The sequence below is a fragment of the Cherax quadricarinatus genome, chromosome 64 (genome assembly GCF_038502225.1).
Source record: "Cherax quadricarinatus isolate ZL_2023a chromosome 64, ASM3850222v1, whole genome shotgun sequence".
Classification (NCBI taxonomy): domain Eukaryota; kingdom Metazoa; phylum Arthropoda; class Malacostraca; order Decapoda; family Parastacidae; genus Cherax; species Cherax quadricarinatus.
Genome location: NC_091355.1, coordinates 9,406,873 through 9,431,087, shown reverse-complemented (window position 1 = coordinate 9,431,087; position 24,215 = coordinate 9,406,873). Strand labels below are relative to the sequence as shown.

Genomic DNA, 24,215 nt, shown 5'->3' with positions numbered 1-24,215 from the left:
CCCACGGATCAGATAGGTGACGTGATACCCACGGATCAGATAGGTGACGTGATACCCACGGATCAGATAGGTGACGTGATACCCACGGATCAGATAGGTGACGTGATACCCACGGATCAGATAGGTGACGTTATACCCACGGATCAGATAGGTGACGTGATACCCACGGATCAGATAGGTGACGTGATACCCACGGATCAGATAGGTGACGTGATACCCACGGATCAGATAGGTGACGTGATACCCACGGATCAGATAGGTGACGTGATACCCACGGATCAGATAGGTGACGTGATACCCACGGATCAGATAGGTGACGTTATACCCACGGATCAGATAGGTGACGTGATACCCACGGATCAGATAGGTGACGTGATACCCACGGATCAGATAGGTGACGTGATACCCACGGATCAGATAGGTGACGTGATACCCACGGATCAGATAGGTGACGTGATACCCACGGATCAGATAGGTGACGTGATACCCACGGATCAGATAGGTGACGTTATACCCACGGATCAGATAGGTGACGTGATACCCACGGATCAGATAGGTGACGTGATACCCACGGATCAGATAGGTGACGTGATACCCACGGATCAGATAGGTGACGTGATACCCACGGATCAGATAGGTGACGTGATACCCACGGATCAGATAGGTGACGTGATACCCACGGATCAGATAGGTGACGTGATACCCACGGATCAGATAGGTGACGTGATACCCACGGATCAGATAGGTGACGTGATACCCACGGATCAGATAGGTGACGTGATACCCACGGATCAGATAGGTGACGTGATACCCACGGATCAGATAGGTGACGTTATACCCACGGATCAGATAGGTGACGTTATACCCACGGATCAGATAGGTGACGTTATACCCACGGATCAGATAGGTGACGTGATACCCACGGATCAGATAGGTGACGTGATACCCACGGATCAGATAGGTGACGTGATACCCACGGATCAGATAGGTGACGTGATACCCACGGATCAGATAGGTGACGTGATACCCACGGATCAGATAGGTGACGTGATACCCACGGATCAGATAGGTGACGTTATACCCACGGATCAGATAGGTGACGTGATACCCACGGATCAGATAGGTGACGTGATACCCACGGATCAGATAGGTGACGTGATACCCACGGATCAGATAGGTGACGTGATACCCACGGATCAGATAGGTGACGTGATACCCACGGATCAGATAGGTGACGTGATACCCACGGATCAGATAGGTGACGTGATACCCACGGATCAGATAGGTGACGTGATACCCACGGATCAGATAGGTGACGTGATACCCACGGATCAGATAGGTGACGTGATACCCACGGATCAGATAGGTGACGTGATACCCACGGATCAGATAGGTGACGTGATACCCACGGATCAGATAGGTGACGTGATACCCACGGATCAGATAGGTGACGTGATACCCACGGATCAGATAGGTGACGTGATACCCACGGATCAGATAGGTGACGTGATACCCACGGATCAGATAGGTGACGTGATACCCACGGATCAGATAGGTGACGTGATACCCACGGATCAGATAGGTGACGTGATACCCACGGATCAGATAGGTGACGTGACGGATCAGATAGACGTACCCACGGATCAGATAGGTGACGTGATACCCACGGATCAGATAGGTGACGTGATACCCACGGATCAGATAGGTGACGTGATACCCACGGATCAGATAGGTGACGTGATACCCACGGATCAGATAGGTGACGTGATACCCACGGATCAGATAGGTGACGTGATACCCACGGATCAGATAGGTGACGTGATACCCACGGATCAGATAGGTGACGTGATACCCACGGATCAGATAGGTGACGTGATACCCACGGATCAGATAGGTGACGTGATACCCACGGATCAGATAGGTGACGTGATACCCACGGATCAGGTGACCTGCACTCTCTGCAAGGTGACCTGACTCAGCGTCATCGTTATCACCTAGGTGTTAACTAAGGTTCCTCAGTTCATATTAGGCTACATAGATCATTTCTCCCAACTACTTCTAGTTCTAATCCATTGTTTCAGTCACTCTGTTCCTCACGTTCTTCTTTTTCCACATCTTCCTTTCTTATTTGTTTCTGTCCCCTTTCTCTTCTTCTCTCCAGGCTCCTATCCTCCATCATCCTCTCTCCTCCTCCTGGTTCCTGCCATTCATCTCCTTCTGGTGCTGTATAGCCCTTGTGGCTTAGCCCTTTTTTTTATTATAATAATCTCCTTCTGGTTCCTGCCTTTCTTCTCTTCCCGGCTCCTGTTTTTTTCATTTGCTTCTCCTGGTTTCCGCCATTCATCTTCTCCTCCTGGTTTCTGCCATTCATCTTCTCCTCCTGGTTTCTGTCATTCATCTTCTCCTCCTGGTTTCTGCCATTCATCTTCTCCTCCTGGTTTCTGCCATTCATCTTCTCCTCCTGGTTTCTGCCATTCATATCCTCCTGGTTTCTGCCATTCATCTCCTCCTCCTGGTTTCTGCCATTCATCTCCTCCTCCTGGTTTCTGCCATTCATCTTCTCCTCTTGGTTTCTGCCATTCATCTTCTCCTCCTGGTTTCTGCCATTCATATCCTCCTGGTTTCTGCCATTCATCTCCTCCTCCTGGTTTCTGCCATTCATCTTCTCCTCCTGGTTTCTGTCATTCATCTTCTCCTCCTGGTTTCTGCCATTCATCTTCTCCTCCTGGTTTCTGCCATTCATCTTCTCCTCCTGGTTTCTGCCATTCATCTTCTCCTCCTGGTTTCTGCCATTCATATCCTCCTGGTTTCTGCCATTCATCTCCTCCTCCTGGTTTCTGCCATTCATCTCCTCCTCCTGGTTTCTGCCATTCATCTTCTCCTCTTGGTTTCTGCCATTCATCTTCTCCTCCTGGTTTCTGCCATTCATCTCCTCCTCCTGGTTTCTGCCATTCATCTTCTCCTCCTGGTTTCTGCCATTCATCTTCTCCTCCTGGTTTCTGCCATTCATCTTCTCCTCCTGGTTTCTGCCATTCATCTCCTCCTCCTGGTTTCTGCCATTCATCTTCTCCTCTTGGTTTCTGCCATTCATCTTCTCCTGGTTTCTGCCATTCATCTTCTCCTCCTGGTTTCTGCCATTCAACTTCTCCTCCTGGTTTTTGCCATTCATCTTCTCCTCCTGGTTTCTGCCATTCATCTTCTCCTCCTGGTTTCTGCCATTCATCTCCTCCTCCTGGTTTCTGCCATTCATCTTCTCCTCCTGGTTTCTGCCATTCATCTTCTCCTCCTGGTTTCTGCCATTCATCTTCTCCTCCTGGTTTCTGCCATTCATCTTCTCCTCCTCCTGGTTTCTGCCATTCGTCTTCTCCTGGTTTCTGCCATTCATCTCCTGGTTCCTACCTTGCTTATTCACTTGCCATCCTGGTGCTGCTACGTGCCTTCCCTTGCTGTGAGTAGGGTGACCTTGCTGGTTATCACAAAGCTGGAACACCGCAACGTGAAGCACTGCACACATACTTCACAGGATAATTGCACAGCCTTATTACATCGATCACCTGCCCTCCGCGCACTCACCTCGGAGTGTAGGGCACGCACTCACCCGGGAGGGTAAGAGCACGCACTCAACTGAAAGGGTGGAAGCACTCTCCTGGGAAAATGGACCATGCACTCACCTGGAAGGATGGGAGGATAAGATTTGAAGTGGATGGTGTGAGTTACGGGGTTGCAAGAATGCGGACGAGGAGGGGAGGGAAGAGAAGGGAGAGAGTCGAGGAACATGGCTATGCACCGAGAGGTGGTGACAAAAGGTATAAAATACAGACACGACGAAAAAATAAACACAAATGCAGTATAAAGCGATCCTTTGACTGCGTTTCGCCCACACAATGGACTTGATCACGTCACAAACAGATCTACCTGGGTGACGAGTACATGAGTATATATATATATATATATATATATATATATATATATATATATATATATATATATATATATATATATATATATATATATGTCGTGCCGAATATGTAAAACTGGTCAATTAGCAAGAACTCATTTAAAATTAAGTCCTTTCTGAAATTTTCTCTTATGCGTTTAAAGATGTATTTTTTTCATTAATGTTCATGCAAAAAATTTTAATTTTGCACCAAAAGATTCTTAGAAAACTTACCTAACCTTATTATAACAAGAACAATTTATTTTAGCCTAACCCAACTAAATATATTTTAAATACGTTTACAATAATTTAATACTAAACAAACACAATCAAATGTATTTTTTTCGTTAGGCTCAGAATGATTTTGGCAAAATTATTGCATACACAAATTTTCACTTGTCCTATATGGCAAGATGAACGTTGCTATTTAAGCCAAGATCGCAAGTTCTGCCTATTCGGCACGACATATATATATGTATATATATATATATATAGTGTGTGGAAAGTCAGGTGGAGAATATTGGGTAGGTTGTATTTTCAAATCCCAATAAGGGTCGCATTTTACTGTATTTGTGTTTATTTTTCCACACAGAGATGTGGTTATTTCTCACTGTATATACACAACGAGTTGATCTTTGTTAGAAACTTATGGACTAGCAACAATTCTTGATCACAGGGTTTAAATGAATTATGACCTTGATGACCCTCGTGCAGTCACAACGTGGGGCTCCCTACCAGGTTAAGAGTTTCGTGCAAAACATACGAAGAATTTTACAATGATTTTGAAGGCACACACATGCTATTGGCACAAGTATACAGTACACTGTATAAAAATACCACAGTGAAAATAAGAAAAATACCTGAGTGCTTCCATGTGCTTAAACACGTATCTTCAGAGGAATAGAAAGAAGAAGCAAGAGAAACATATTATAAATGTTAAACACTGAGGTGACACCTTTGTACTCGGCTGAATAAGCCTAGTGTGTAGGCGAAACGTTTCGGAATAAGACACCTAACTGTTACACATGCGTCTTATCAACTTAGTCTGTATCATATTCACCTCACTCAACGAAGGTGACAACACCTCACACAGACTCGTCCCACGCATAAATTACTTTGATTTCTTCCATAATACATTACATAGATTTAACCTAGGATGACCCACTCAAGTCCAACACTGACATTCCCAACTTGGTTCTCTCACAGCATAAATATTAAGGCATAGTAATCACTGTGTTAAGATAACGTTTAGTTTGAAGACTAAACTTTTCCATGCCTATAGAAAATACACAAACAACATGCCGCCAATAAAAAGTAGGGGCGCCATTGGTACACTAAGAGAAAACACCATAAGTGTCCGGGGCCCAAAACTGTTCAACAGCCTCCCATCAAGCATTAGGGGAATTGCCAATAAACCCCTGGCTGCCTTCAAGAGAGAGCTGGACAGATACCTAAAGTCAGTGTGCCGGATCAGCCGGGCTGTGGCTCGTACGTCGGACTGCGTGCGGCCAGCAGTAACAGCCTAGTTGATCAGGCCCTGATCCATCGGGAGGCCTGGTCGTGGACCGGGCCGCGGGGGCGTTGATCCCCGGAATAACCTCCAGGTAACCTGGGTATAAATAAGGTCAGTGTGGAGCGTAATGTGCAAGTGACCTGACCCATGTGAACAGCGGTAAAGTCTGATGGACTGACTAAGTCATCCTTACCTCTCCACTCCTGCTGTCTCTATATTTAGTTACCTCTGTATTCGGCTGAAAAAGCCTACTACGTAGGTGAAACGTTTCGGAAATAAAGCCACGTCATCCACTGGCGGACTTACATTTTTGTGACCCTGAAGTTTGCACTGTTATTGTGTCACCTTCATAACCATGATATATGATACTTTAATAAACTTATAATTTTTATTTTAACTCTTATTTTGTATTAATTACACTATATTGTTAATATTATTATTTAAACAACCCTCTTCATACAGTAGACCCAAAATATTTAAGCAATGTGGACTACAGTGGCTTCTGAGGGCCCCTTCGGGATTAGGGGCCCTCAAGCTTAAGCTTCATTAGTTTCATAGTAGATCCGCCCTGACCTCATCGATATATACAATACCGACAAGATGAAGAATTAGACACATGTACAACTTCTGGGTATCTTTATTTGAAGACGTTTCGCCATCCAGTGACTTTATCAATACAATACAATGGTATAATGTGAAGACTGTAGAGCTATATACAAAAGGTGAGGTAATCAGTCCCTCAGTCTTAGAGCTGGTGAAGAGCACCGTAGTCTTGAAGAATATAAAGCACAGACCAAGCTTCAGCGTCAGGTGAGGAACGTGCATGACTGTGCTTCACTAACTCCAAGGCTGAGGGACTCATCACCTTATCTTTTATATATAATTTTCCATTTCCAAAATTATGTCCTTGTATTGATAAAGCCACTGGTTGGCGAAACGTCTACAAATAAAGATACCCAGATGTTGCACATGTGTCTAATTCTTTACCTCATTGATATACATGTGTCTTACTCATCTATTTGTCTGTTTGAAAAGACACATCTCTCTCTCTCTCTCTCTCTCTCTCTCTCTCTCTCTCTCTCTCTCTCTCTCTCTCTCTCTCTCTCTCTCTCTCTCTCTCTCTCTCTCTCTCTCTCTCTCTCTCTCTCATGACCACCTATTATTGCAGATGTGGTGTTGCCCTACGTGCCAGATCCACTCTTCAACATCGATCTCCAACTCGACTCTGACGATGATGATGATGTTTACCAGTCTGCCCCAGAGCCCTACCCAGATGACATGGGTACGTCCTTAAACCCATCCTTGTTGTGGACACAGGTGGGTCCTTATACTAATCCTTGTTGTGGACAAAGGTAGGCCCCTTATACCCATCCTTGTCGAGGGTCCAAGGGGCCCTCATTTCCTCTCAGTAAGCGGTGAACTCTGTCAGCCTAACCTGGTAGTTTTCAGTACGATTTTGAGGGTATTTCTAGCTCACTAAGAAATGTATATCTCTCACTGTATATACACAGAGAAGTGTATATCTCTCATTGTATATACACCGAGAAGTATACAGTATATATCTATATATACACCGAGAGATATACCATATATGTCTAAGTATATACACCAAGAGCTGTATATAGGAAGGAACTTTAGGCGACATTTCGCTCCGTCCTCGTTTCCCATCATCAGTCCAAGACCGATGATAATATTAATACCAATACTGATATAATAATAATAATTAAAATATATTGTGATTTTTATTCTTTTTTTTAATCTTTGTCAGATCCAACACCAGTGATCCCACTGGCGGCTGCCCAGCCGCCAGTGACGCCGCCACCGCCGCTCACTCCGTCACCGCCACCGCCGGAAGACACGGCGTGGGTGCCTTACGATAAGTCGACAGCTGCTAGCCTGCCCCAGCCGACTCGAACCTCTGATCCCTTTGACTTCTATATCGACTGTATAAGGTTCCTGCCTGATAACGTCTCCCACTGCAAGGTGTGTCACCCTTATCATCATTATTATCATTATAATAGTAATAATAATAATAATAATAATAATAATAATTACTAGTACTACTAATAATAATAATTAATAGTAATAATAATAATAATAATAATAATAATAATAATAATAATAATAATAATAATAATATAATAATAATAATAATAATAATAATAATAATAATAATAATAATAATAATAATAATTGTTCTACATGAGTTTTATAATCATTATTATTATTATTATTTAAAAAAAGCTCTAATTCAAATGGGTCATGCAATACAGGATCAAAAGTGATGCCCAGCAACTGGTCAAGCAACACCTGTTTCCCACTACCTGTTCTTCTAGCACAGGTAGTGGCTACTACCTGTTCCTTTGGCATACCCATAGTGTGGGTGGTAGTCACTCCATACCCATGGTATGGTGTTAGTCACCCCATACCCATCATGTGGGTTATAGTCACCCCATACTCACCCTTTGGGTGGTCAAAAGATTACAGAAGCACATAATGAGTCCAGGGATCGGGTACCAATATATTAAAAGCTAAGTTACAGTGGTAATGAACTATTTGCATAGGTGATGATCTGGTTACAGTCGTTATGAGTAATACAAACATGAATTCAGAAAAATAACTATTATAAAGTACGTGTGGTAGTGAGTTCTGTATGATACAGGTAACGGGGGAGATCGTCAACATGTATACGTCGAAGGAGAAGCGTGATTCAGACATAGTGGCCTTTCCTCAGTTCGACTCCTCCTCCTACTGCCCCTCCTTCAGGTGGGTCCTTCTACTGCCCCTCCTTCAGGTGGGTTCTTCTACTGTTCCTCCTTCAGGTGGGTTCTACTGCCCCTTCTCGAGGTGGGCTTTACTACCGCTCCTTCGGGTAGGGTCTACTGCCCCTCCTTCAGGTAGGTTCTACTACTACCCCTCCTTCAGGTAGGTTCTACTACTACCCCTCCTTCAGGTAGGTTCTACTACTACCCCTCCTTCAGGTAGGTTCTACTACTACCCCTCCTTCAGGTAGGTTCTACTACTTCCCCTCCTTCAGGTGGGTCCTACTACTGCCCCTCCTTCAGGTAGGTTCTACTACTACCCCTCCTTCAGGTAGGTTCTACTACTACCCCTCCTTCAGGTGGGTTCTACTACTTCCCCTCCTTCAGGTGGGTTCTACTACTTCCCCTCCTTCAGGTAGGTTCTACTACTACCCCTCCTTCAGGTGGGTTCTACTACTTCCCCTCCTTCAGGTGGGTTCTACTACTTCCCCTCCTTCAGGTAGGTTCTACTACTGCCCCTCCTTCAGGTAGGTTCTACTACTACCCCTCCTTCAGGTGGGTTCTACTACTTCCCCTCCTTCAGGTAGGTTCTACTACTACCCCTCCTTCAGGTGGGTTCTACTACTGCCCCTCCTTCAGGTAGGTTCTACTACTACCCCTCCTTCAGGTGGGTTCTACTACTGCCCCTCCTTCAGGTAGGTTCTACTACTGCCCCTCCTTCAGGTAGGTTCTACTACTACCCCTCCTTCAGGTGGGTTCTACTACTTCCCCTCCTTCAGGTGGGTTCTACTACTGCCCCTCCTTCAGGTAGGTTCTACTACTTCCCCTCCTTCAGGTGGGTTCTACTACTGCCCCTCCTTCAGGTAGGTTCTACTACTACCCCTCCTTCAGGTGGGTTCTACTACTTCCCCTCCTTCAGGTGGGTTCTACTACTGCCCCTCCTTCAGGTAGGTTCTACTACTACCCCTCCTTCAGGTGGGTTCTACTACTCCCCCTCCTTCAGGTGGGTTCTACTACTGCCCCTCCTTCAGGTAGGTTCTACTACTGCCCCTCCTTCAGGTGGGTTCTACTACTTCCCCTCCTTCAGGTGGGTTCTACTACTGCCCCTCCTTCAGGTTGGTTCTACTACTTCCCCTCCTTCAGGTGGGTTCTACTACTGCCCCTCCTTCAGGTAGGTTCTACTACTACCCCTCCTTCAGGTGGGTTCTACTACTGCCCCTCCTTCAGGTAGGTTCTACTACTTCCCCTCCTTCAGGTGGGTTCTACTACTACCCCTCCTTCAGGTAGGTTCTACTACTACCCCTCCTTCAGGTGGGTTCTACTACTACCCCTCCTTCAGGTAGGTTCTACTACTTCCCCTCCTTCAGGTGGGTTCTACTACTTCCCCTCCTTCAGGTGGGTTCTACTACTTCCCCTCCTTCAGGTAGGTTCTACTACTGCCCCTCCTTCAGGTGGGTTCTACTACTCCCCCTCCTTCAGGTAGGTTCTACTACTGCCCCTCCTTCAGGTGGGTTCTACTACTTCCCCTCCTTCAGGTCGGTTCTACTACTTCCCCTCCTTCAGGTAGGTTCTACTACTACCCCTCCTTCAGGTGGGTTCTACTACTGCCCCTCCTTCAGGTAGGTTCTACTACTGCCCCTCCTTCAGGTGGGTTCTACTACTTCCCCTCCTTCAGGTGGGTTCTACTACTTCCCCTCCTTCAGGTGGGTTCTACTACTGCCCCTCCTTCAGGTAGGTTCTACTACTTCCCCTCCTTCAGGTGGGTTCTACTACTGCCCCTCCTTCAGGTAGGTTCTACTACTGCCCCTCCTTCAGGTAGGTTCTACTACTTCCCCTCCTTCAGGTGGGTTCTACTACTACCCCTCCTTCAGGTAGGTTCTACTACTACCCCTCCTTCAGGTAGGTTCTACTACTTCCCCTCCTTCAGGTAGGTTCTACTACTTCCCCTCCTTCAGGTGGGTTCTACTACTTCCCCTCCTTCAGGTGGGTTCTACTACTTCCCCTCCTTCAGGTGGGTTCTACTACTTCCCCTCCTTCAGGTGGGTTCTACTACTGCCCCTCCTTCAGGTGGGTTCTTCTACTACCCCTCCTTCAGGTAGGTTCTACTACTACCCCTCCTTCAGGTGGGTTCTACTACTACCCCTCCTTCAGGTGGGTTCTACTACTGCCCCTCCTTCAGGTGGGTTCTACTACTACCCCTCCTTCAGGTGGGTTCTACTACTACCCCTCCTTCAGGTGGGTTCTACTACTACCCCTCCTTCAGGTGGGTTCTACTACTGCCCCTCCTTCAGGTGGGTTCTACTACTGCCCCTCCTTCAGGTGGGTTCTACTACTGCCCCTCCTTCAGGTGGGTTCTTCTACTACCCCTCCTTCAGGTAGGTTCTACTACTACCCCTCCTTCAGGTAGGTTCTACTACTACCCCTCCTTCAGGTGGGTTCTACTACTGCCCCTCCTTCAGGTGGGTTCTACTACTTCCCCTCCTTCAGGTGGGTTCTACTACTGCCCCTCCTTCAGGTGGGTTCTACTACTACCCCTCCTTCAGGTGGGTTCTTCTACTACCCCTCCTTCTTCTACTGCCCCTCCTTTAGGTGGGTTCTACTACTGCCCCTCCTTCAGGTGGGTTCTGCTGCACCTCTTTTAGGTGGGTTCTACTGCCCTCCTTCAGTTGGGTCTCACTGCCCCTTCAGGTGGTGAACAGGTGATATACAACCTTAGTAACCCTCGTGTAATTGATAGGCTTTAAACTCCCATTAACCAACCAACCTCCATCACTCGCTGTCACTTTCACAGTCACTCTCACTCGGTCACTTTCACTCATTCACTCACTTTCAGATACTCAGAATAGCCTCTTAACCAATTATACATTTTTACGTATAATTTTTTGACAGTGAATTTTGTTAAGCTACTTTTTATATCACTTCTTAAAGTGTAATTAATGTTAACAGTGTCATTATTGTTAACAGGTTCAAGATTCGTCTTAATAATGAACGAATAGTGCTCAACCCAAAGATGATCATCATGCTGCGTGTGTACGGCTACCAGAGTCACCGCCAGTAAGTGTACTTGTTTGTGTGTGTACTCGCCTATTTGTGGTTGCAGGGGTCGATTCATAGCTCCTGGCCCCATCTCTTCATTGATCGCTACTAGGTCCTCTCTCTCCCTGCTACATTAGCTTTATCATACCTCGTCTTAAAACTATGTATGGTTCCTGCCTTCACTACTTCACTTGCCAGACTATTCCACTTCCTGACGACTCTGTGACTAAAGAAATACTTCATAACATCCCTTTGACTCATCTGAGTCTTCAACTTCCAATTGTGACCCCTTGTTTCTGTGTCCCCTCTCTGGAACATCCTGTCTTTGTCCACCTTGTCAATTCCTCGCAGTAGTTTGTATGTTGTTATCATGTCTCCCCTAACCCTTCTGTCCTCCAGTGTCATCAGGCCAATTTCCCTTAACCTTTCTTCGTAGGACATTCCCCTTAGCTCTGGAACTAGTCTTGTTGCAAACCTTTGCACTTTCTCCAATTTCTTGACGTGCTTGATCAGGTGTGGGTTCCAAACTGGTGCTGCATACTCCAGTATGGGCCTGACGTACACGGTGTACAGTCTTAAATGATTCCTTACTGAGGTATCGGAACGTTTTTCTCAGGTATGCCAGGCGCCCATATGCTGCATCAGTTATCTGGTTGATGTGCGCTTCAGATGTGCTTGGTATTATACTCACTCCAAGATCCTTTTCTTTGAGTGAGGTTTGAGGTCTTTGGTAACCTAACCTATACTCTGTCTTCTTTGCCCTTCCTTGATCTTCATGATTTTGCATTTGGCGAGGTTAAATTCGAGGAGCCAATTGCTGGACCAGGCTTGAAGCCTGTCCAGGTCTCTTTGTAGTCCTGCCTGATCCTCATCCTATTTAATTCTTGTCGTTAACTTCACATCATCTGCAAACAATGACACTTCTGAGTCTATCCCTTCCGTCATGTCATTCACATGTACCAAAAATAGCACTGGTCCTAGGACTGACCCCTGTGGAACCCCGCTTGTCACAGGCGCCCACTCTGACACCTCGTCACGTACCATGACTCGTTGTTGCCTCCCTCTCAGGTATTCTCTGATCCATTGCAGTGCCCTTCCTGTTACGCGTGCCTGATCCTCTAACTTTTGCACTAATCTTTTATGAGGAACTGTGTAGAAGGCCTTCTTGCAGTCCAAGAAAATGCAACCTACCCACCCCTCTCTCTCGTGTCTTACTGTGTGTGGTGTGTGTGTGTGTGGTGTGTGTGTGTGATGTGTGTGTGATGTGTGTGTGATGTGTGATAAGATAAGATTTTTCGTTCGGATTTTTAACCCCGGAGGGTTAGCCACCCAGGATAACCCAAGAAAGTCAGTGCGTCATCGAGGACTGTCTAACTTATTTCCATTGGGGTCCTCAATCTTGTCCCCCAGGATGCGACCCACACCAGTCGACTAACACCCAGGTACCTATTTGCTGCTAGGTGAACAGGACAATAGGTGTAAGGAAACGTGTCGAAATGTTTCCACCCGCCTGGAATCGAACCCGGGCCCTCCGTGTGTGAAGCGGGAGCTTTAGCCACCAGGCCACCGGGCCTGTGATGTGATGTGTGTGTGTGGTGTGTGTGTGTGGTGTGTGTGTGTGTGTGGTGTGTGTGTGTGGTGTGTGTGTGTGGTGTGTGTGTGGCGTGTGTGTGGTGTGTGTGTGTGTGGTGTGTGTGTGGTGTGTGTGTGTGGTGTGTGTGGTGTGTGTACTCACCTATTTGTGGTTGCAGGGGTCGATACACAGCTCCTGGCCCCGCCTCTTCATTGATCGCTACTAGGTCCTCTCTCTCTCTCAGCTTCCAGAACTTTGTCATATCTCGTCTTAAAGCTATGTATGGTTCCTCTGTGTGTGTGTGTGTGTGTGTGTGTGTGTGTGTGTGTGTGTGTGTGTGTGTGTGTGTGTGTGTGTGTGTGTGTGTGTGTGTATGTGTGTGTGTGTGCGCGCATGTGTTCTACTTCCACACACAAAATCCCACAAGTCTCCCTCACCATGTTCAGGAACGTTGGGATCGTTGGGTCGTGCCTCCTGCAGGTGTTCAACACTTCCAAGACCCCGCCCGTATTGCGTGTGGGCGGAGTGCAGCGCCGCCTGCGTCAAGGCCTCCCAATCCCGCCCCAAGGCATGGAGAAACTTCATGTTGCAGACATGGATGACAAAGATCCCATCCCCGGTGTCTCCATCTGCGTCAGACTCCTTCCAGCGTCAAAGGTGGCGTATTGATGCCACAGCCTCGTCATAGTCTCTCTCTCTCTGGATTGTTAAGTGGTTGAGATGCTTTCTGTATGAGTTATAAATCTTACCTTTCTTCCCCGTGACTGCAATTCTTTTTTTAACGTGGTGGATCAGACTTGATGTATGCTGCCTTTAGTAGGTGATTGTTCAGGTAATGTCACTTCTACTTTGGTGCAATATACCTGCTTACCAGCAGTGCCCCAGTAGTAATTGATACCTGTGGTGTAGACTGGAGTGAAGTATTTACCTACTTACCAGCAGTACCCCAGTAGTAATTGATACCTGTGGTGTAGACTGGAGTGAGGTATGTACCTACTTACCAGCAGTACTCCAGTAGTAACCGGTTACTAGACATAATGTTCCAGCAGGAGACAGTGGAGGCACCGGCCTACGAGTCTGGCTACTACAAGAGTGACGAGTGTCAACCCACGGGCAGTGAACGTCAGCTCTTCCGACACTACATGCAAAAGGACGACTTCACGTACGTGCATCTCACTGCTCCATGTTGTTAAATGTGGAATCTTAAATGTATATTTCAAAATTTATATTGACAAATGTATGTTGTTAAATGTTTGGATAGATGTACTTCATGAAGATCCAGAACGAAGCTAGGTTAATTGGTCACTGTTCCAGTTACGTTATTGTGAAGTGAATTCTTGCTAAATGTATCAGTATATTGTATGGTGATGAATATTTAATGCATGTTTAACTATTCAGTGCATTACTGTGTTACTCAATGTAGGATTTTATTTATACATTGTATAGCATATTCTTCGATTTACGCTGGTTACGAGGACATTGATAGGATAGCACTCATATATGTATTACATTATGTAGAATTAAACTAGGATGAGTTAATGAAGTAAAAGAATGTAACTTGTTGGTGTGTGAGGGCAGGAGCAGTACGGTGAAGGAAAACGTGAAGGAGGCGCAGGCGGCGGCAGGCGTAGCTGAGTCTAAAACTACTAATCATCTGCAGGTGAGTGAGCACCCCGGACACACTCTTGTTACTCACTCGTCATCCATGACACACTTATTACTCAGTGATTACAGGCTCACACACACACACACACACAAACAAACACCAGGAGCTGTGAATCGACATCAGCAACAACATATACCCAGATGATACCCAGGATGCCCAGGATAATTGACTGGATGGACAAGTAAAGATTAACTTGGGCGGGCGCAAAACGAGGAAGCAGGAAAAAAAATAAGCATAAATGAGTGAAAGGAATGACAGAAAGAATGACAATACAGTAGTAAAGAACAGGAAGAAACTGTAAAGCAGGCAGTATAGACAAACTTAATGTAGACATTCAAAAATAGATATGATAGAACCCAAAGCGGGGATTCCAGGAGCAATGGCTATACCCTTGCCTGTGGTCAAGGCGTTTGGGATTACTTCTCAGATGAATATCTCAGAAAAACGATGAGCCTCTACAAGCGCACCTAGGCAAGTACACCTAACACACAGCTTCTTAAGTTTATTATGCATCCTAAGACCTTCAAGGTTCTTGATGCTGGTGAAGGGCTCTTGATCCGGAGAATTACAACTACTCTCCTAATCCTTGGATCGAATCTGATTTTCTCCCATTGGCCTGGCACTCTGTAGCCACTACATCCTGTGAGCTTGTCAAAAGAATACAATGATACATAATGAGTTCAGGGACTGGGCCTAACTTTTTGACAGATAAGTTACAGTGGTAATGAACTATTTTCAAATTTATGAACTGGTAACACTCGTAATGAGTTACTCGACCAATGGCTCTTCTTGCATGACAGAATGATGTAAACTTATGGGTCTTCCTGCATGATAGAATGATGTAAACTTATGGCTCTTCCTGTATGATAGAATGATGATTCCTGACTAACCCATATATTTTTACCTTGCAGCGGTATATGGAGGAGACCCTAGATTGGCGGACACAGCAAAAGAAAACCAATCTTCCTCCGCCAGACCTTGATTTTATTCACTATGTTCATTACGACATCAATGTGGGCTTGAAGGCAATGGTGCTTGGGGCTTTCAATCTTCCAGGTACAGTACACGAAGTCCTGTTATACTGCTCACGTTCAGCGTTATATTTTAGGGCGTGTTTTCTTAAGAAACCTGCTATCCCTGTTCACCTAGCAGCAGATTGGTACCTGGATGTTAGTAGACTTGTGTGGGTCGCATCCTGAGCGACAAAATTGACTTAAGAGAACAAAAAAGGCACAATACAGTGACTGGAACAATACACAAATAACCCGCACATAGGAGAGAGAAGCTTATGACGACGTTTCGGTCCGACTTGGACCATTCACAAATGATCCTAGTAGGACCGAAACGTCGTCGTAAGCTCCTCTTTCATATGTGCGGGTTATCTGCGTAAAATTGACCCAAGATGCCCGAAATGTTCTGCATAACCAGGGGCTTTCTATAGAGTACATCACTGATGTCAGCTAGGTCATTGTACGTTGTATCATGTACTTGTAGAGATAAACATTATTGTAAATGTGTTCAGCAAGGCTTCGGAAATAAGTCACCACAAATTATTTCTGTGGAAATTATATGTATGAAGTTCACAGGTACAGACCTGTATTATTGCACACACATAATTTGGGGCAGGTATAACTAAAAACATTACACTTACAATGTTAATTGCACCTCGGAGCTAGGTGGAATTTTTGGAGAGGCTAGGTCGCTACAAGCCCCTCCCCCCGTCCTTCGATACCCAAACACTCACGTAAGTTGAACTTCTAAAAATTATTAGTTTAATATATGCGGATTGTATGAGTTGAATTTTTGACCTGAACTTATGAGAGTTGCTGGGGGCCCCACAACATTTATTGTTTATTACTAGATAATATGCATAGAGAATGGAACAAATCATCTGACACTTTTTGTCTTATTCTACAATTAATTTTTTTTTTTGGGGGGGGGGAATTACTTGCAAATAAATTTTTGTGGCTCACATCCTAACACTTCCTTAACAGACAGACAGTAATACATTGGCAAATGCTACAATCTACTGTATAATTATAGGTGGCCTGGTGGCTAAAGCTCCCGCTTCACACACGGAGGGCCCGGGTTCGATTCCCGGCGGGTGGAAACATTCGACACGTTTCCTTACACCTGTTGTCCTGTTCACCTAGCAGCAAATAGGTACCTGGGTGTTAGTCGACTGGTGTTGGTCGCATCCTGGGGGACAAGATTAAGGACCCCAATGGAAATAAGTTAGACAGTCCTCGATGACGCACTGACTTTCTTGGGTTATCCTGGGTGGCTAACCCTCCGGGGTTAAAAATCCGAACGAAATCTTATCTTATCTCTTATTGATGCAAAAGTCTCCATTCCCAGACTACGCCACGTCCATTATATTCCATTTATCAGCTCTATTCTGGCCGACTCTTTTGTAATTCGCTAATATCGGAGTCCTTTACATTTAATTATTACACACTTCTCCATTTACGTCGATATGTTCCCCATTAGACCCGTTGAACCCAGACTTTTTTTCTAATACACCGCCCAGCACATTCTATCACTACGCCATATTTCGACGCCCTTCCTTCCAACCTGTCTGTTGGTTTCGAAACTTTTCCAAAAGTCACATCAACATTCAGTTACACTACGTTATATGTACCTTATTATTTGTTTGCACTACATGATTGTTTGTAAAGTAAAAGGACACAAGTGCAACTAATGTGACATTTATTGTGGCAACGTTTCGCTCTCCAGGAGCTTTATCAAGCCATTATTATTATTATTATTATTATTATTATTATTATTATTATTATTATTATTATTATTATTATTATTATTATTATTATTATTATATGAATTATACGAAAATATAAAAATTTTCCACAATTTTTTTTTGCAATTTTGTGTCTTGTCAAACTTAAGATGGACTTCACTGTATTAGTCACACAGCGCCAGGGGATTAAGAGATAATCAGGTTTGATCCGAGGGAAGGGAGGATAGCTCCAAAAGACTCGAGTCTGGAACATGTTCGTACATCATAATGGTATCAGATAAAGTCAGTTGATCAAATGAAAATGCTGGCCCACAGATGGCTCCAACTTCATCCTGTTCCCTACTTGTATGTTTCATAACAATAAAAAGGCTTTCAAATGAACTGATGTAGGTAACAGCTCTTAGCTTGTCAATAAGTTAAGAATCCTTAATTAACTTGTCAATAAAGTTAGGAATCCTTAGCCTAACCTTGTCAAACCCTGCACCAACAGCTCTTCACCAACATGAAGGCAGCTTCCGGGAAGAGAATGTTATTGTTGGCTCCTAGTCTTTCACCCTCACGGCAGAAATCATATTTTCCTCTTTCAAAATCCTTAAGGAACTTATAGAATCTTAGCTTTGACCTATCTTATAAATTACTACAGCAAGACAGCAGTAACTATCGTAGATAGATTACTACACAAACAATAACACAACAAACAGTAACCATCGTAGAGGCTTAGATTACCTCACCAACAATGACACAACAAATAGTAATGTACATTGTATGTGTATGTCAGTGCGGCTCCAGGTCCAATATGGCCGACAATCAACCTTGACGCTACTTGCAAAAGCTCTGTGAAATTTTAGGTACTATATGCGTTTAATAAAATAAGGAACCTTAATATAAAGAATACCTTTGATACGAAGGAAGAAAAACATAGTTAAAAGTTTACTTAGAAATGGGGTAATTAGTATGTTTATAGGGAAGCGTTAAACTTGTAGGGGCCATGTAGTGCCTTCGGAATGAAAAGTAGTCTAATTTGATCCAAGAAAGTGGAGTGTTGTTCCAATTTTCTGTATCAGGAGCTTCTTATCGACATCACTGAACTTCCCATGAATATTCTTGGTTGAAATTTACAACTTTCCCTCGTTTCTGTTTCTGTTTTTTCTTTGCATTAAAGAGATGTTGTATGTTTTGAGGTTCTTGCAGTACCTCACCTTCTGTTCAACATATAGACCTTGCAGTTGTTCATTATTATATTGTTATGATTATGCGAGTCACTACCTCATACTTCACGTCATACATCATCTGCAGTATTATTCTCTGAATACATCGACACAATACCGTGACTGGAACAATACACAAACCCTCACGTAGGAGAACCAAACTTATGACGACGCTTTCAATGAAGGCAGGCGAAATTGCAGGCCTGGAAAATGTACCGAGAACTTTCACGGCACGTACAAGTACGATAAAGCACCTAAATTACTGGGAACGGTTGAGGTTCCTTGATTTGTATTCCCTGGAACACAGGCGAGAAAGATACATGATAATATACACTTGGAAAATCCTAGAAGGACTAGCCCCAAATTTGCACACGAAAATCACTCCTTGCGAAAGCAAAAGACTAGGCAGGAGATGCAAAACCCTTCCGTGAAAAGCAGGGGCACCACGAGTACGCTAAGAGACAACACATTCAATGTCAGGGGCCCAAGACTGTTTAACTGCCTCCCAGCATACATAAGGGGGATTATCAATAGACCCCTGGCTGTTTTCAAGAAGGCGCGGGACAGGCACCTAAATCAGTACCTGTCTAGCAGGGCTATGGTTCGTACGTTGGTTTGCATGCGGCCAGCAGTAACAGCCTGGCTAATCATGCCCTGATCCACCACGAGGCCTGGTCACAGACCAGGCCCCAGGGGCGTTGACCCCCGAACCCTCTCCAGGTATACTCCTCTCCAGAACGTTTCAGTCCAGCTTGGACCATTGACTAGTTAATGGTCCAGGTCGGACTGAAATGTCGTCATAAGTGTCTTTCTCCTATGTGAGGTTAATTGGGTATTATTCTCTGTACTGGAGGTAATGATAAAGCTCTTGGTTGGTGAAACATCTCCACAATAAAGATACTCAAGTGTTGAACATGTATCTTATTTTTCTACTTGCCGGTTTTGCAAACCATTAATATATATATATATATTTTTTGTATGTGTTAGAGTATATGGAAGGACTGTACTGCCATGCGTACTGCCAGGTACTTCCTGGTGACGAGGCTGACGACCTGCCCTCCACACCTGAAGGTTACGGCCACGACCAACACTTCATCACCATGAACCCAGACTTCCTCTCCTACCAGCGCTCTCCACATTGGCTCGACGACCCTGTGGTCAGTGGCGCCACCTCCCTGTGGTCAGTTAGTATTATTGTAATGGGAGGGGAAGTGGTAAACTTCCAACTAGGAATGGGAGGCAATCAGGCTTGATCCACGGAAGGTAAGGGAAGGCTAGGTTCACTTCCCCAGCATCAAGGTGCCTCCCTTCAGGGTATACCATAGCTCTGAAATAAACTGACTGAAGGATTACAGATCCTACCATGTAAGGACGAACTGTGCGTAAAAATAAATCTTACAAGCTTATTTCAATGATACATTGTTTATATAGAAATGGGTGACACTTGAGTGCATGTTGAAAACCCATAGTTATGCAGAGAATTTCGGGCAAGAGTTAACCTAGCTTGAGACTACAAGGGCATATTTTTGTACATGATTATAAGAAAAATTTAGTTGGGTTACAGTCTGGAGTTTACCTGGAGAGAGTTCCGGGGGAACTAGACAGCTTATGGTTGCTATTTTTTTACATTAGATGAACCAACACCACGTTTCATAAGAGTTTAGTTTAATATGTTTATTATGCACACCACACCCATCCTGTAAGTGGTAGTCAAAAGATTACAGAGGTACATAATTGGTCCAGGGACTGGACCCCAAAGTTTTGATAGCTGAGCAAGTTACAAAGGTAATGAGCTAGAGCAAGACAAATTTACATCTCAGGTTTGTGGTGCCACCGACTCACAAGAAGATTCATATCCAATACTGGGACGAGGGCAGACATTAGGCAAGTTAAACTACACCTGATGCCCTTTTTGACTGGCAGTAAGTAGGTACCTGGGTGTTAGCACACTGGGAAAGAAAACTTAAGAGCCCCTGAAAAAGTAAGCCACAGTGATTGGCTTTCTTAGGTTATCCCGGCTTGATAATTATAATCTTGTGTTAATATTTATAATCCTAGGTTAATGATCCAAATAAAATTATCTTTGTTTCTACAGACTCTGCACCCACACTACGATGAGCGGTCCATCCTGCTGGTGCAGATGTTTGGGTTCTCTCCCAAGTACAGGCCAGGGGATGGCACTTCACCTGGCACCGTCACTACCAGTGACAAGCAACCACTCATCTTCGACTACAACAAGCCACTTGCTTGGACTTGCACTCAGATTTTCGACAAGTCTGTGACACAATTTATTTTGTTACAAATATTGCTTTGTACTTCAATTATATTCATAGACAAGTGCTGATCCCTTATGCATCATACAGTGCCTGGGGTCTGGGAGGGATGGAAGGCTGTCGGGTTCGATCCAAGGAAGGAGAGGACAAGTCCAATTCCATGGATCAAGCGCCCCTTTCCAACATCAAGAAACCTTGAGGGTGCTAGTCGTTAAAAATTGCAATATGAACCCTGCTTTTTTTGATGAGCAGTATGTAGATTTCAGGGAAATAATGTTTGTAATTCATAATTGGTAGTAAGTAATTTTATTTAGGTACAGGTACATATAGGTACAATTATCATACATGTGTAACTGTAAGTTTATATAGGTACAGATACACATAAGTACAATTATCATGTATATCTGTAAGTTTATATACGTACAGGTACACATAAGTACAATTATCATACACAGTAACACGTATAAATTACATAGGATAACCGGAAAAAGTCAACGTGGCTTATTTTCATTGGGGTTCTTACAACCCAGACCCAAATGGAAATAAGTCACTTTGACTTTTTTGGGGTTATCCTAAGTAATTTACACATTTTACTTACGCATGATAATATGTATAACTGTATTTATGTACACCTGTACCTAATTAAACTTACTTAACCCTGCAGGGATGCAGTGAAAAATGGTCTCCACTGGCTACCACTATTTTCTGGTCACCCCGATGCTCTGCTTCTCTCAATGCTTAATGAACTGCCTCCAGCACACCAGGTCATCGCTAAGAACAAGTCATCCCTCAAGCCTATTGTAAGTTCTCTTTCATATTTTGTATCCTTGTGTTTATCTATTTGAAATCACTACTGCTAGTAGTACTGTCACTATATTAAAAAAAAGAAGCCTCAAACCCATATGAGTCACAGCAGTTACGAGAGTATATTCATTGCGGAGCGCTAAACCTGTAGGGGTCGTACAGAACCTAGTATTACGGAAGGGCGGGGCAGATGGCAGACCAGAGGCTTAGCTTCTCCCTACCCCCAGGCGCTGTATAATCCTCCTGGGTTTAGCGCTTCCCCCTTGATTATAATAATAATAATTCTCCCTACGAGTCCCGTGAGGCGGGGACTGTGGCTAGGCTTGGGGACAGTTGGTCCCAAAGATGAGGGGGTACTTGTACCTCCTCCCATGGGAGACTTAGGTCTCGAGATACTCCCCAGATAGGGAGCCAAGGCCGGGTCACCACTACTTAGAAAAGACCCGGGCCGGGAGAGTACCGGCGAATTAAAAAAAAAAAAAAAAGACTATTGTTGGTGTTCCATTTTATTATTGCATGGAGGGGGGGGGAGGATCCAAACCCATTCAGAACCTAGGCAATGGGAGGCAGTTACTTTCTAAACAAGGGGAATGATAGGTCCAGTTCATTGGATCAAGAGCCCTTTGCTGGCGTCAAGGAACCTCCCTTAAAGGGTTGGTGTTCCATCTTTAATATATCATTACCGTTCACTGGGAGAGAGGTCATGGTGGAATACGCGTGATTATTATTATTGTATTTAACAAGTGAAAGTCTGTATGGGTCCTACACCTTAGTGAATGGGAGGTAATAAGGTTTGTTCCATGGAAGAGAAATATTCACTTTTTTCAAGACACCTTCTCCCTTCTTAACTGTAGTTTGTATTTTCAGAAGCACTAAATGTGAGTAAGTTTATTCAGGTACAGGTACACATAAATACATTTACATAAATTATCATACATAGTAGCATATGTAAATTACCTAGGATAACCCATAAAAGTCAAAGTAACTTATTTCCATTGGGATCCTTCAATGTATGGAATAGTGAAGGTTTGATCCTGTCATATAATCGTGGCACATGAATCATATAGAGCTGTATCGAATCATGAAAGGGTAAAATACATGAACCCGGTTGTTAGTGCACTCAGCTCACACACTTATGATAGTAATAATAATCTTTATTTCTACTAGTAGTAGGTTGGTAGACAGCAACCATCCAGGGAGGTACTACCGTCCTGCCAAGTGAGTGTAAAACGAAAGCCTGTGATTGTTTTACATGATGGTAGGATTGCTGGTGTCTTTTGTCTGTCTCATAAATATGCAAGATTACAGGCATGTCTTGCTACTTCTACTTACACTTAGATCACACTACACATACATGTACACGTTAGGTCACACTACATATACATGTACACGTTTATTTATACACACTCATCTGAGTTTTCTTTGATTTTATCTTAATAGTTCTTGGTCTTATTACTTTTCCTTATATATCCATGGGGAAGTGGAATAAGAATCTTTCCTCCGTAAGCCATGCGTCGTCGTAAGCTTCTCTCTTTTATGTGCGGGTTATTTGTGTATCGTTCCAGTCACGGTATTGTGCCTTTTTTGTTATTTAAGCCATTCGTGTTGTAAAAGTCAACTAAAATGCCGGGAACAATGGGCTAGTAACCCCTTTTCCTGTAAAGATTACTAAAAAGAATAAGAAGAAGAAAATTTAGTCTATTATTAGTTGGAGTGTGAGCAGGGTAATATTTAGTGAAGGGATTCAGGGAAACCGGTTATTTTCATATAGTCAGACTTGAGTCCTGGAAATGGGAAGTACAATGCCTGCACTTTAAAGGAGGGGTTTGGGATATTGGCAGTTTGGAGGGATATGTTGTGTATCTTTATACGTATATGCTTCTAAACTGTTGTATTCTGAGCACCTCTGCAAAAGCAGTGATGTGTGAGTGTGGTGAAAGTGTTGAATGATGATGAAAGTATTTTCTTTTTGGGGATTTTCTTTCTTTTTTGGGTCACCCTGCCTCTGGGAGACGGCCGACTTGTTGAAAAAAAAAATTCTACTAGTGCATGTACAAGGAATTATTACAATTAGGAAAAAGCGTCCAACCCGTGGGGTTCATACAGCACCTGGGTGATGGAAGGCAGTCTAGAATTATCAAAGGAAGGCGAAGATAGGTTCATTTCTTTGGATCAAAAGCCTCTCTCCAGCATCTTGGAACCTTGAGGGGTTATTTATTATTAAGTTAATTGGGGAAGGCACTAAATCTTTGAGGATCATACAGTGCCTGTGAAGAAATTAGATTCAAACCATGGAAAGAAAGGTAGGTCTAATCCTTTGGATCAAGAGTTTCCCTAAAGAGAATTTTTTGAGGGGTAAAAATAAAGCATTAGATCCCTAATTTCTCTCCCAAATCTTTATACACTAACAGTAACAGTAGCAGTAACAGCCTAGTTGATCAGGCCCTGGTCTGCCATGAGGCCTGGTCACAGACCAGGCCACAAGCGTTGACCCCCGGAACTCTTTCCAAGTATACTCCAGGTATACGCTGTACATAATTTCTCTCCTGGACCCCCATACAGGAGGGCCACACTTACACAGCAGGTTAGGTTCCAGGCTACTGCTGTAAAGTGAAATTTCACTGTAAAGTGTATCATAGCATTTTTTCACTTTCAAATCCATATAAAAGCCTGATAACATGTTTATAC

General features: G+C 44.0%; 1 protein-coding gene across 2 annotated transcripts in view; it reads left to right on the top strand.

Moving 5' to 3' along the window:
* LOC128700006 (uncharacterized) overlaps window positions 1-24,215 on the top strand; it is an 82,382-nt gene that overhangs the window by 49,347 nt on the left and 8,820 nt on the right. For both annotated transcript variants that reach the window (XM_053792891.2, XM_053792892.2), the window contains 11 exons: window positions 6,619-6,732; window positions 7,219-7,433; window positions 8,113-8,216; window positions 11,177-11,266; window positions 13,268-13,478; window positions 13,871-13,983; window positions 14,400-14,481; window positions 15,399-15,543; window positions 19,438-19,607; window positions 20,546-20,724; window positions 21,388-21,523. In XM_053792891.2, coding sequence (XP_053648866.2) covers window positions 6,619-6,732; window positions 7,219-7,433; window positions 8,113-8,216; window positions 11,177-11,266; window positions 13,268-13,478; window positions 13,871-13,983; window positions 14,400-14,481; window positions 15,399-15,543; window positions 19,438-19,607; window positions 20,546-20,724; window positions 21,388-21,523 — 1,559 coding nt within the window. The remainder of the gene's footprint in view (window positions 1-6,618; window positions 6,733-7,218; window positions 7,434-8,112; window positions 8,217-11,176; window positions 11,267-13,267; window positions 13,479-13,870; window positions 13,984-14,399; window positions 14,482-15,398; window positions 15,544-19,437; window positions 19,608-20,545; window positions 20,725-21,387; window positions 21,524-24,215) is intronic.